Source organism: Anomalospiza imberbis, chromosome 1 (genome assembly GCF_031753505.1).
Source record: "Anomalospiza imberbis isolate Cuckoo-Finch-1a 21T00152 chromosome 1, ASM3175350v1, whole genome shotgun sequence".
Taxonomy (NCBI): Eukaryota; Metazoa; Chordata; class Aves; order Passeriformes; family Viduidae; genus Anomalospiza; species Anomalospiza imberbis.
In genome coordinates, this window is record NC_089681.1 from 95,715,337 (window position 1) to 95,729,378 (window position 14,042).

General features: G+C 34.9%; 1 protein-coding gene across 2 annotated transcripts in view; it reads right to left on the reverse strand.

The window, feature by feature from the left end:
* ATP9B (ATPase phospholipid transporting 9B (putative)) overlaps positions 1-14,042 on the reverse strand; it is a 155,126-nt gene that overhangs the window by 25,604 nt on the left and 115,480 nt on the right. For both annotated transcript variants that reach the window (XM_068200836.1, XM_068200828.1), the window contains exons 13-15: positions 12,959-13,101; positions 5,059-5,171; positions 512-760 (exon numbers count right to left, since the gene is read on the reverse strand). In XM_068200836.1, the coding sequence (XP_068056937.1) occupies positions 512-760; positions 5,059-5,171; positions 12,959-13,101 (505 nt within the window). The remainder of the gene's footprint in view (positions 1-511; positions 761-5,058; positions 5,172-12,958; positions 13,102-14,042) is intronic.

Below are 14,042 nucleotides of genomic sequence, written 5' to 3' on the forward strand. Positions count from 1 at the left end.
TGAAGATCAAAAACTTTTCAACAGAAGCATTTGAGGTTTGATGGGATTTTTTTGTTTGTTTCTTTCTGGGGGGTTTTGTTTGTTTGTTTTTTCCTGTTAGAAATCTGTATGTCCTAGTATCTGGTAGCATCTCTAACTAATGTACCAGGTTGTCCATCACTCAGAACAGTTTCATATTCCCTTTAATAGCATACTATGATTCATACATGGACTAATGTTTTGAGAATAATAATAAAAAAAAATAAACATTTAATTGCAGTCCTCAATACAGGATTGACCTCGAAGCACTGACTTCACAGGTCTTTAAGTCAAATAACTGAAAACACTTTCATACAACAAGGCATCAGAACCAGTAGATCTTTCTGAAGCTGTAGAAAATATAAAAATAGATTACTACTAATTTTACAGAAACCCCTGCTCGAACCACTTTTTTTTTCACAGCTCTTCTCTTTTTTACTTAGTTTACCCCATTCTTTAGGAGATATAAGTATTTTCAGCCTTGCATACCAACCTCATCAGGGCTGGAAGCCTGGTAAGTTCGATTTTCATCGCTGAAGTCCTGATCCACTTCTGCATATTCTGTCTCTCCAGACACACCAGCCCGGGATTCATACACGGGGGTCACATTGTGGCAGAGTGCAACGGCCTTCACTGCTTCGTGTATCCGACTGCTGACGCTCTTTCGCACTTTGGGTGCAGATGATTGAGGTTTCCTGGATGGTGTTGAGCTCGTACTGTTCCCACTGTTCTGAGAGTGGACCTTTAAGACCCAACACAATGAATAAGTAAACCAAAGTTCAAAAATGGAAACAAAACATGAATACTTATCTATTTATATCGGACTGTTCCCTTCACAAAGGTTGATAAATTATAAGGCAAGTAACCATCTACTTACTTTTTATATAACCTACTGTTAACTCATTCAACTTGTGATTCATAAAAAGGCTCATCTACATTTTTAAAAAAGCATACATAAGTATGGGCTCATCACCTTGCATTTGTAGCCAAATTTCAATAACAGAGCCTGAAGATAATCGAAAAATGTGAAATGAAAAGAAGTTGGAAAACTTGTTGGAAAAATGCTGAATAGGCTGATCGGATTATGCAGAAACCGCTGCTACTTGACTTCAGATTTTACATTTTTCCGTGATCCGTCACAATAGTCCTTTCACGTCTATTGCATTCAGTGAATTATTTTTTGTTTTCCATTATTAAAAAAAGTATTTAAACCAGCCAACAAATGGATGAGTTCAGAAACACTGAGATAAAATTTCAAAATTTGCTATTTTGTTGTTCTTCTTTATCTGTGTCATTAAAATGAAAAGACCCCCTTTAAAAAAATTTCACCTAAATCTCTGTATTTTAAAAGATTTTGTGGTGATCAGAAGAGATAAGAAGAAGAGGAGATCATAAGAGAACAGAAGAACAAAAGCAGGATCATTTTCAAGTATAAATATTAGGAGTAATTAAAATACAGATATTGCTGATTTAATTTATAACTTACATAATTTCTGTATTTGTGAACTAATGCAGTTTTATGCTTTTGCTGCAGCTGAAATGCTTTTGCCCTTACAAAAATGAAATAATCTAATAAAATAATCATGCAAAATAACAGTTTGACACATATTTGAAGATCGTATTACTGTTGCATAACCATTAAACTAGCACTGTTTTAAGTTATCCTTCAGAAATGCCCAAGCACATGACAGAATGAATCTTCCTCTGAAAAGTACTATGTGTTCATAATTAGTTAAAGTATGTTGGGTTTTTTTTGCGGGGTTGGGGTGGGGGTTATTGGTTTTTGTTGGTTGGGTTTTGATTTCTGTTTAAAAGTCAGAACATTAAATATATCAGCAGTACCACCACAGGGCTCTTCCATTCACTCCAATGTAACTCAGAAAAACTTTTCAGAATCCACACTTTTTTCCTCCTGACTGCAATCTGGTGAACCGTGAACATTCTGCCCATCAAATTACAGTGTTGTCTAATAAACGGTTTAACTTTCTGCTCATCTGGCACTGCTTTTCAGATACTGCTTTAAACCTCTGCATTTGCATTCTGCTAACACTGATGCCATTACAGTCACAAATAAATTAAGCTGATTTACTCCTTCTGAATTATGTTCTGTTTATTGATGCTTGTATAATTTAATTTCACACAAATTCCATTAAAGATTATGACCTCTATCACAAAATGCTTCCAGTGGGGAAATATAATCAAGTTATAATAGATTTGTGTGTTACATTAAGATGACAATAGTCTGGTAGGTCCACTGTAATAATAAAAAAGAACACAAACAAGGGATAAAATCAATGTCACACACGAACCACTGCTTAGCTAACTGGCAGCTTCTATTATCATAGATTAAATAAAAACCTCACAATACTTTTTCAGATTGAAACAATTGTTTAGTAGTTGCTTGGTTTGTTACTGAGACTCCATCATTGCTCTGTTTTAATGAGTTGCTACTAACACAAACACAATTAAAGCATTATTTATAAAGCATTATTTAAACATAGAGTAGTGTTATATAATGATGAAGAAAAGGATGTTCCAAGAAAGCTCTTTTCATCATCTACTAATAGCAAACCTACATTTTGAAAATCTTTTTCCCACAACTGAGAAGAAAAGCTTCCGTCACATTTCTTATTTTAAGTATATTACAGTTATTAAAACTTGTAACCATGGTTACCACTCATTAAATTTTACAGTAAATTAGTAAAAGCTTTAAGTAGTAAGAATTCCAGGAATCGTGCAATTCTTTTCAGATAGCATATTTAACTGCAAAATATAAAACTGGTATTTGTGAGCTTGCCTCCGCCCTAGAAGACTGGTGCTTAGCTGTCAAACTCACTCAGGCCAAGGTGTGCCAGCTCAAGACTGTCAGTTAATATAATTTACTGCTAGAGTTGTTACTGTGAATACCCAAAAGACACATTATAAGAAAGCCAGGTTTGGGTGATTTTTATAAACATAGTCAGTAGCAGATAATTTCAGCAACACATTCTGAACCAAATTTGGACAGCTGATCTTTAGGTGAAAGAGCTCCATTTCCCATTTCCAAGGCATGGTTATTGTATCTCACTTTCCATTCATAGCTATATCTACTAAAAATTAAGCTGAAATGGATTTATCCAAGGAAAATAATTCAAGAAGGGGATTTGTTGAATTGTATAGATAAAAAATAATTAAGAATTTAAGGTGCAAACTTAAAATGTACATACTTCACCATTGTCTTCCCTCCTGTCACTCCTCCCAAAAGCGACAAAGTATTAACTGAGTCCAGTGTGGCATTAAATTAAATATTTATTTTTATTTTAAGCAAATCAGAAGGGAGTCATAGTTTACAACACAGCACAGCCAGATATTCCAATCAATTGTTGACCCTACAGTTCTTCTACGAGAGAAAATGAGAACACAGACAAGAAGGTCAGTCTACAAACTTAACTGAGTGTCCTAGTGTGACTTTATGATGCTTGTATCCTCAGTTGTCTGTCCTGTTTATGCTGGATATTGAGTTCTGCACCTTTAAGACTGGTTCCAAGAGCAAAGGGAGGGAGAAGAAGGTCAGTGTGTTATCAGAAACTGCACTTGCTCCCCTGCATTCTTTCTCATGGACTGTGTTGTCTGCAGCACAGACAGCAAGACAGAGCTCTCCTTTGCTTTTAGTCAGATTTTAGCTAGCTGAGACAAAGAAGTTCCCTGGACTGTGGCTTTTCTTTTTCTTGGAACTGATCAATCCCGGACTAAAAAACCAGAAAAACACCAGGAGCTTGCACCTGTGGCCCATCAGGGCCTGGGACGTGGCATTTTCCAGCACCACAGGAACTAAGAGGCACTTAGTGAGCCAAGAAACACCCACAGAGGACTCTCTTGGAACTACAGAAGGACTTTCTGAATTTGCCATCTCTTCAGAACAGCGAGAGGTTTTATTGTTTAATAGTATTAGTCTTTTTTATACTTGTGAATGCTTTGCTTGTTAAATAAACAGTTTTTTCCACTTTTCTCCAAAGAAATCTTTCTTGAACCAGTGCTTGAATTTGCTTTCTAGAGGGACCCTATTCGGAGGTTTCTTCCCAAATTTGCCCTAAACCAGGACACTGGGTCAGGCAGTCATGTTTGTGTATCCACGTTAACTACAGAAAAAAAAAGTTATATAAATTTTTATTATCATACTGTAAACCATGTTTACATGTTGAAATATTAGTTAACATTGTTGTTGAAATACTAGTTAAGTTAACTTTTCATTTGTTGCCTCTTCTGTAAATTTTCTTTTTTTTTTTGTTTCAAAGAATAGAAATAAGAAATAAAGCACGAAGTTCACACTAATCTCAGAGTAGAATCAGGTGTTTCCAAAGGTTTGCAGCAAGCGCCCAAACAGTCTACATACACGAGAAATGCAAGTAATGCTTGCAGAATCCTACAACTGACCCACACAGTTGTACACTTGTACACTTTCCAGACCAAGCACTCTTACACATCACAGGAACATTTTGCTCTCAAGCAATATGGAGCTTTCAATTTTCTTACATTTTCTCTCTGCCAGTTTTATGCTGTTCAAAATAATCTTAATTTTTTTAAAAAGAATTTTTAAATATACCTGTGTAAGTTTTATTTTGGCAACTACTGTTATACCATTTGGTTATAGCAATTAATGTGGCTTTTTGATGTATATTCTTGATGAGTATCTTCAAAGATATAATTACTGTTCATGTTGTTCTGGACACTTCCTTATAATTTGTAGACTCAGTAATGAATAGCTTACTCTTAGATGATTTGGCAGGAGAAAGACTGCACTGCACAGACAGGTTAAGACAGATTTCTGCTAGTGAAGAACAGAAAAGTAAATCTCTTTAAGTGGGCATTATGAGGAACTTTGGAATCAGGAGAGAACTATGTACTCTCTCACATTTTTCCCTTCCATCATATTTCTTAAGAGATACCTACACATGACAACTTTCATAGCATCTCAAATTCTAGACATAATCATTAACAGCAATGCTTTAATGTCATTAAACCCCTCTCCCCCACATGAAATGTAAATGATTTATGAAATACCTGTGAATAAGAGTTTATAATATGACTCTGTATTTCATCCATTGTGTCTGTTCCATAGGAAACAGTACCTAGGTGGAGGCGCTTAAATATCATCTCATTCTGTGTAAGTGTTCCTGTAATAAAGGAGAAGTATATCACAAAGCAGTGAAAAAAACTATGAGATGGCCACAAACACCTCCTCTCCCCTCCCCCCGCAAAAAAATATTTCCTTTGGAAAGCAGAAATGTATCCCGAGTTAGCATCAATTTAGTTAATTAAAGGAACATTTGTGGAGAAAGATCGGGGTTAGTCATTCTGGAAGAAGTCACTGGTTCCACCTGCAAGCTGATTTTGCCAATAACTACACAAACTTGAAGAGAGAAAACCTTTTCTTTATATACAAAAAAACTGACTCTCAGAAGCCAGTGCAAGAGTTTACGCCATGTATCAGAAAATCTAAAGAATAAACCTGCTACAGGAGACTCCAAAAATTCATACAAGTTTTCCACACTTCATGTACCAAGGCAGGCATTCTGGCAATTGGGCACATTCAGTGTCAGTGTCTTATCTAGATTAAGTCATTAAGACCTAATATCACTTCCAAATTTGACAGACTCAAGTCTCCTAGCAGAATAAGGCAGAATGAACAAAATCAGTGTTTTCTGTGCTCACTTCACATTTGTAAGAAACTACAGGGTGTCAGTCAGACTGACACTGCATCCACCTCTGCCAAGCAGTCATGTCCTCGTTTGGAAAATCTCTAATCGAGGGGTGGGAGTTCAGCCTTGCCTGATTGATGGGGTATGTGAGGCAGAAAGGGGTGACTACTGCCTAGCTTTCCATGGTCAGCTCACAAAAGATTATTTTGATTATGGCCCTTCCTAAAATTTTTCCCTATGGCTACTCAGGCAGAGCAAGTATAAAAATAGTATAAGGCTATTCCCATACTTAACCAGACAGTTTTGTGTCATTAAAATGCAAAGTCTGATCATAAAAAAATAATGCAAAAATGGTACCAGAGTAGACATTCTTGAAGCTTCTACAATATTTTTAAAATGAGTATAAGAAAATTATCTTGAAATAAATATTGTAGAATAAAAGTATTTCATAATTATTTTATTTACCTTAACTATTTTTATTTCACATCTTTATCCCAGTATGCCAAAATACATGTTAAGCAACAGGAGAAGAAAAGACTAAAAGCATGACATATGCAATATATCAGCAAAACAATACTGTCTGGCCAGTCAACATCCAGTTTATGCACTTAACAGGGCTAGAACAATCAGAGATCTTCAAAGATTCATTAGGGCTGTAAAAGTGTCATGTCTTTCCCTGTTGCATTTGAGATGTCTACCACTCCCACCTCCTGGTGATACCTGTACAGTTACACTTCATCTCCACTCTTGTACCACCACACTGCACTATCAAACCCTGTCCTTCTGTTTTACCAGTACAAGATGTTTCTTCCAAATTCCCCCTTTACCATTAAAAACTACATTTCCCATTTGCTTTTCCTTACATGTTGTTGAGAATTTTTCTTTCTATGGTTATATTATTTAAATTTTTAAAAATAATTAAAATAAGGTTTATATGAAAGGCATAAATTCTATACAAAATATGCATAACATTATTAAACATTTACATGAGAAGATGAACATTTCCAAGGCTGGAAAACAGCCCAGGAAGACAAAGTTCCAGATCTCTGTAATTAACAAATTGGAAATTTTTGATTACTTTCATACATGGGAAAAGGAAATTAATCACATAAACCCACTTTTTCTACTTTTAAAAGCTGTACATTTACTGAGACCTTTTTTAAAATTTCCTTATATTTTTTACTTTAATTCAAGACTAGAAAAATTTAATCTCGAGTTTGCATATGAGAAACATGAAAATTTCCATCAATAAATAATGAGAAACTAAAATCTCCATTTCTAAGAGAAAGCAAATACAAAACCCACACACTGTGCAAAAATAGTCAGTGGAAGAAATTTCAAAGCCAATCTTTATCACTTCCTTAACTTTCCAGGTGTGCTAATACCTTCTCACTGTCCTTGACTTTGCCAAGCCTTTGAATTAAAAAAGCTCTCTCTAGGAGTTGTGAAACTAAATGTTAGTCAAAAGGTGAGACAGCAGGCAACTGTCAAATCCACTTCCTACTATTTCTGTAATTGCTGCTTGGGAAAACTAAGCAGGAAACAAAATTAGCCCTATGATTATTATATGGAAAGATTATTTCTTTTGACACCAATAAATCAGTCCGACTCCATATCATGCTTGGTGAGGGAAAGGTAGATGGGTGGAAAATTTATGTGTTCCAACTCCTCTTTCTCAGCAAACAGAGAAGAAAAGCTTCTGCACAGAAAAGTATTGATTTTCCTATCTTGCAATCAACAGGAGCCAGGGAAGGAGGTTTAGAAAAAACAGGTGAGGAAAAAGAATCAACAAAGACACGGAAATAAACATGCTAGAAATCCTGATTCAATACTTGCATCTTGTACATCTCTCATACAATCCTTTTTATCACCTATGTTAAGAGGAAATATCTATGATAAATAACTAAAACCAAAAATAAAGAAAAAAACAACAATTCCAGTTTGCTCATGCTTCTCAAGATTAGTCTAAGACTTTTAAGAACAGCCATAATAAACCTGATGTGTTGTTAGACAAACAGAGGTAGCTGAAGTTATGAAAAACTCCAAAAAAATCTGAAAAAACCCCACCTTAAAAAATATACCTTTTTCAGCCATCCACATGGAAATAAAATTTCATCATGTATGCAAATTAATAATTTACTTCTAAATACTTCTAATGAATGAAATGTCAAAATGGGACAGAAAAATTCCCAACAACTTGTTCCATACATTACATGGTGCCAACCGGTCATATTACAACTTTAGCAGCAGTTCTGCCTTAAATTTTAGTGTTTTAGTTGAAGACTAAACTCCATGACAGAACAACATGTATTTTATACCCCCAGATGCAAACAATTCAAATACCTAAAGGCAGATTTTCTAATATAGCCCACTTTTTGAACAAGAAAAACAAAAAACTGAGCTCTTTTAGTCTGCTCAAGGTGGTAAGTACTATAGAACAGTGAAGGAACTTTCTATTTTTAATAATATTTTTAAAGATCTAGTTATCAAATCCACACTTTCAGGAAATTGCCAATACAAAGAGTTACTAGATTAAAAAAAAAGCTTATTTTAGAAAAGCTTCCAGAAAGCACATTAGTCAACATACTACTACTATTATACATTCTTGAACTTAGCTCTGGAATGCAGGTACCACATAAGGAAAATAGCCTGACAAAAATGTTAGTATAGAATTGCTGAGGAAAAATGTAGTGTGTTCTTTATTGAAGCCAAGAGCTTTCTTTCTTTTTTTTCCTTCTTTCCTACAATTGTATCATTAAACACAGAGTAAAGCAGGCAAAGAGGAAATTAATTTCTAAGGAAAAAGTCCTGAAGGCATCATTCCTTGGGTGGCAACAGATGTGATTCACAACAGAGCAGCAGAGATTTTTTTTGTTGCTTTTTTGAGAAGCAGATGCAGATCATTCTGATCCTGTATTACTAGATGGCAATTTGGACCAATACCAGCAATCTAAAAAGTCCAAAACAAGAAAAATCAAGAAAATATGTACAACTGAAAAATTACTAACTGTGTGAGAAATTAAGAGGATGAGTAACTTTTCATATAATTTGAGTACTTTCTTTGCTTTGCATTTGCTTAAACAGATAAAAAGTAAGTGTAAATGTGAACATTTCTATGGAAACTTTTAGGGAGATCAGGCCTAATCAGTCTAATAATTAGACTGTTGACAACAATCTGGAGATACAAACTTTTTTCTATGAACCCTAGAAAAATATAATCTGGTATATAATATAAGAAGAAAACGAAAAAACTCATGGTAAGCATACATAGCATATGTCTGCTCATTCAGCTGCTCCATTTATAAGTATGCCATAAACACAACCTACACAAAATCTCAAACCAAGTAAGTCCCAGTACAACCCATTAAGAATGAGGACAAAGACCAAAAGAGCTGAGCTAAGCCTAATCTTTCCTGGGCAGAAGGTCACAGTAGAGGTAACAGGTAATTTGGGGCACTGAATTAGGGAGCACCACTCCTAAACCATGACACACAGTTGTGAAGAGCAGTACCTATTTTCTCTGTGCCTTCTGCCTCCCACAAGCACAATACCTGTGTATTCAGTGGTGTAAGAGCAACATCATGCTCGCTGGATATTTCCAGTGAATGGAAGTCCAACAAAAGATAAAAAGTAAGGATTCCTTAGTCTGGAATCTTCCTGTAGGATGTCTCCATCAAAAGGTTTCATTTCTAGTCTGCTCTACTCACACTGCAAACCTAGTGGTACTAAAAATCTTGGAAGCAGAACATAAATATAGATCCATCTAAGTAAAGGAAGGAGATGTTATTCCATGAACTTTTTAAAATTACTCTTTCTCTCTAGTTGCTTACACTGAAGAGGTAAAGACTCAAAGTGTAACTAAAAAGATTAATTTTCAAAAACAATTACTGAAATTCACTGTTCTAACTGAATATTACATTAGGCACATTTAACAAAAAAGTCCATATACACCAACCTCTAATACACAGATTTTCCAAAAATTCAAGAATCCCATTGCTCTATGCATCTGTTCAACGATTATATCTGTTAAGCATGTCATTTGGTCCAAATAACCACTAAAATGTTAATTACAGAACTCAAATACAAGTTCATTAATTAGTAAATAACTACACTTGGAAGACAACCCATTTGTTTTAGCCGAACACACCAGTAGTTGTTGTGAATAGCAGGTGGATTTCTATCCTACATCCAAAGAAACAAAAATTCTCATTAAATATTGCCAAATATCTTTTTTTTTCACCATTAGAATTTTTTGTGCCCTGGAGAGCATGAGAAACCATGCTCATGCAAACTGCTACCCACCATCATAACGGATGACGCCTTTCTGTCAAACTTATATGTGATTCAAGTACAAACAACATGACATTATGGGTAATGGATGCTATAATTAAAATGTGGGTCCTAAAAAAAACCTGTTGTTTTACTGGGTGTTTTTAGTAATGGCTTTGTTCTACAAGAAGATAAAAACTCCCTAACAAAGGAATTAATGTATTGCTTTAGTAGGCTGCACCCTGAGTTAAGTTTTAAAATTTATGAGTTCTCTGCAGCATTGTTCTTTAAACAACGGCATTGTCAAATGCTACCAGTGAGAAGATTAAAGTTCTCCCAGCAGATTAAGTACAAATTATCTGTCCTCCTGTTTCAGCATCATTTGTTCATTTATCACGTAACGTCTAGTATTTCTGGTCAGTGTCAATATGCTCTGCATCCTTGCAGTTAACAGATGTCTTCTCTTGTCGAATGAATTACTTTATGTTTCATGCACTGGTGGTCGCAGATGTGTCACTATAGCAACATCATTAATTTCAGATCTTACCGGAAACATGCACTCCAATCAAACCTAATTATACCACATTGCTTTCTTGTCCCACAATAAGGAAACTATAATGCAATTATTGGGATACTTCATTTTCTATTATACTGTGGCAAATGAGAGAGCCACTGTGATGGACGCTTCTTGTCAAAAAGCTTATTGATAAAGCACAAACCCAATTTACATTCAAACAAAGGACTACCTTGCAATTATGTTAGTAATGCAATGCTCCTTAGACTAAACAACTAATTCTTAATCATTTCCAGTGAAGCCTGGGCCACGATATAAGACTTTTGCAGACAGTTCTCTGGATTCCCTTTCCTTTTAAGTTTAACTAAATCAGCCTTTTAATGCTGCTTTTTGGTAGCACCCACTTGGGCAGATGGCTACAAAACTGACTCCCTTCTTTATCCTCTGACAGCCAGGCCTTAAGTTGGCAGAAGAACAGAATCAACTGGTTTATATGACTGGAAATGAAAATTCAAATGAGAAAGTGCTGAGACCAGCTCTTATAAACTGTATAATCATGCAATGTCAATCATGGATTAAGAGTACAGACTTTGTTCATTACCTAACAGTATGTTTCACATTTATCATAAAATGCATAATGAGAACAAATGTATTCAGGAAAGAAATCTGGAAGCAGCTACCAACAGACTTGGGTAAAAAGAACATTGTCAATGTGTTTGTCCAGAATGAAGAACAGTTTAAAATTTGCAGGGCACTTAAGATTATTAGAACAGTATTTCCCATCTCTGCAAGGCACAGTCAGTGGTTTGAAGCTGGTGACATCTCCAGGACTCCTGGCTTATTTTCACTTACATGAGCTTTCAGCTGACACTTGGGTAAAAGTGCATAGGGTGAGACTGCTGACTCTGCTTCTTTCCAAAACACTTTGAAACTACTGCCCTAGAGTATGGCCTTCACTTTCATTTTTACATCATTATTGTACAGATTCAGACCTTCCACCAGAGCTCAGCAGATCTCAATCCTCTGAAAAGCCTTTGAAGTTGAATACCAACTATCTGGAATCTCTACTAGCAAAATTTAAAAAGTCTACACTGGTTTTGCTTAGAAAGTAGTGTTTTGTAACTAACTATATAATTTACTTTGTAAGTTAACTTTACTGCATTGTTTTGAAAATAAATTATTTTTGAACATACTTATTTTTCCAAACATATGCTGTAAATTACATATTTCAAGTCTTCAATGTGACAGGACTCAATGTTACATAAATTATGATGATGAAGGGTGCAATTAAAATCAATAAGCAGTTTCAAATAGTATACAAATCGTTAGGTAACTGAAACAAGAATTGTTTACCAATCATTCACTTGCTCTGAAGAACTGCCACACTTAGCAGTTAAAATTAGCAATATACTTTCCTTTTACAAAATAGAAGAACATCATTCAGATATATATAGAATAACATATGTGCCTATAGAAAAAAAAAAGTATGTTTTGAAAATGTGATGATATATTATATTTACACTTCATTTCAAATATGCAGTAATGGAAGTGTTAGCATGGGAGGGAATAGAGAACTATTTCAAACAGAAGGAGATATAAATTGTGAATTATGCTTTCAGAGCAGTATAACAGAGGCCAACCCCTCCCTTCCCCAGCAGATTTTCATGATTTTGAACTATATTTTACTTAAAACCAGTAAAAGAATTCTTCAAGCTTTTCGAGAAACAACTTTCTCCGTTCAGAAGTAAAGCTTCTTTAAAAAAACCCATGTATATCTACTAGAAATTATTTATTCAATCTCAGAAAAGAAACAAGAAAGTGTAACACAAGCTATTACTTCTTCACACTCTCAATATCTACCTTCTGATCCCAGTAAGGGTTGGGGATCCTAGTATACCAGATGAGGTACAGTAACAGAGTACAGTTATGAAGGTGAAATCAGCAGCTCTAGAACTGGTCTACTAGAGCAGTTCTAGAACTGGTTACTGGAGCAGTAACTAATAAAGTAACTAATAAAGAGCAAGTAACTTCACTGGGACAACAGATATAATTTTGGAGGCTGATCTGGTGACTTGTTTGGGAAATTACTTGCTTTCTCAAAGATCATTCATAACTTGTTATCATACAATATTGCAGTAGAAATGAAGTGCAGAACAAACCATCATCCTGAGTGCTCTTCCAGTGTCTTTTCAGAGGAAGATATATGGTACTCTTACTCGTGCTGTACAGTATTCTCTTGCTATAGAAGAGCTGTTCCCACTGGAATAAATAAGAGTACTACCAAATGCTGACTTTAATATCCAAGTACTGGCCTACCCAAGCCTATTGGTACTTGTAAAAGTCCTCAAGCAAATGTGTAAAATTTTATTGAGAAGCAAAAATCAGTAGTCTAAATCCATTCTTACATTAGCATATTCACAGAATTACATTTAGAAATTTTATAGAAGTTATCAGATTTCAGAATGGTAACCTGATATACCTGTTTTATCTGTTAGTAAATAAACTAATCGTCCCAACTCTTCTGGTATGGTGCTAGTTCGAACAACTGTTCCAGGAATATTGTCATCTTTCATAATCATCCACCCATAGGCTGCCTTACCCATGTCCAAGTTGACACGTAAACTGCAAAGGAAATTTATAACATAATCAGTGTGAATATTAGGCAAAGTGAAAACGATAACCATAAAAATAACACTAGAATCTTTTTTTAGTATATCTGAAAAAAGAAAGATCTTAAACCTATGTGTACCAAATTTTGGAACAACGCTTTTTTTATGTGTTTGTAGAGTACATATCATAGGCTTCATCCCAGAATTTTAGAAGATATGCCAATACCAACAAATGCAGTATCATGTATTCTGCATGAGACAGATTCCAACAGTTTGTGAAGACTCTTGACTTAATTACATTACTACACTTATACAGAGGGGTAACATATAGCAAGAACAGATCACTATTCAAGTCACAGTTTTTATCTGCTAAAAAACCCCAAACACCACCTATGTTCTCTTTTATGATGTGAAATTACAAATATTTTTGTACCATTTCAAGTTACTGTAGGGTTTTTTTTTAAACGACCAACAACATTATTTCTTTAGGATAGTACAACTATATTTGTCAATTCCTCTTTCCCAACAAATCAATGCTATTTTGGTAGCTAGAGAGGGTCTGTCATAAAAGAAGAAAAGTGCGAACCAGCAAAATGCATCCTTGTGATAGCATTTTGGCATCTTTGGGTTGCTCGCTAACAGAAAATATGCATTTTGCAGCAAATTTTACTGATTATACACAGAAGTCCAAAATCAAAAGTATGTTTTTCCAGTTCACTCTGTGTATTCATTTTTTCATATTTCCATGTCTTCATCATATAAGAACTAAGATGCACCTTGTATTTCTATGTTACAAGAAAAAGTCTTCACTAATTTAATTACATTAATCTTCCCCATAATAAAATGCTCCAACACAAAACTCTATCCACCTTGTTCTAAACCATTAAAATGCTACTTTCCTCTGGCTATTCACCATGTTTATGCTGCCTTATCAGAGGAGCAGTGACTAAGAAA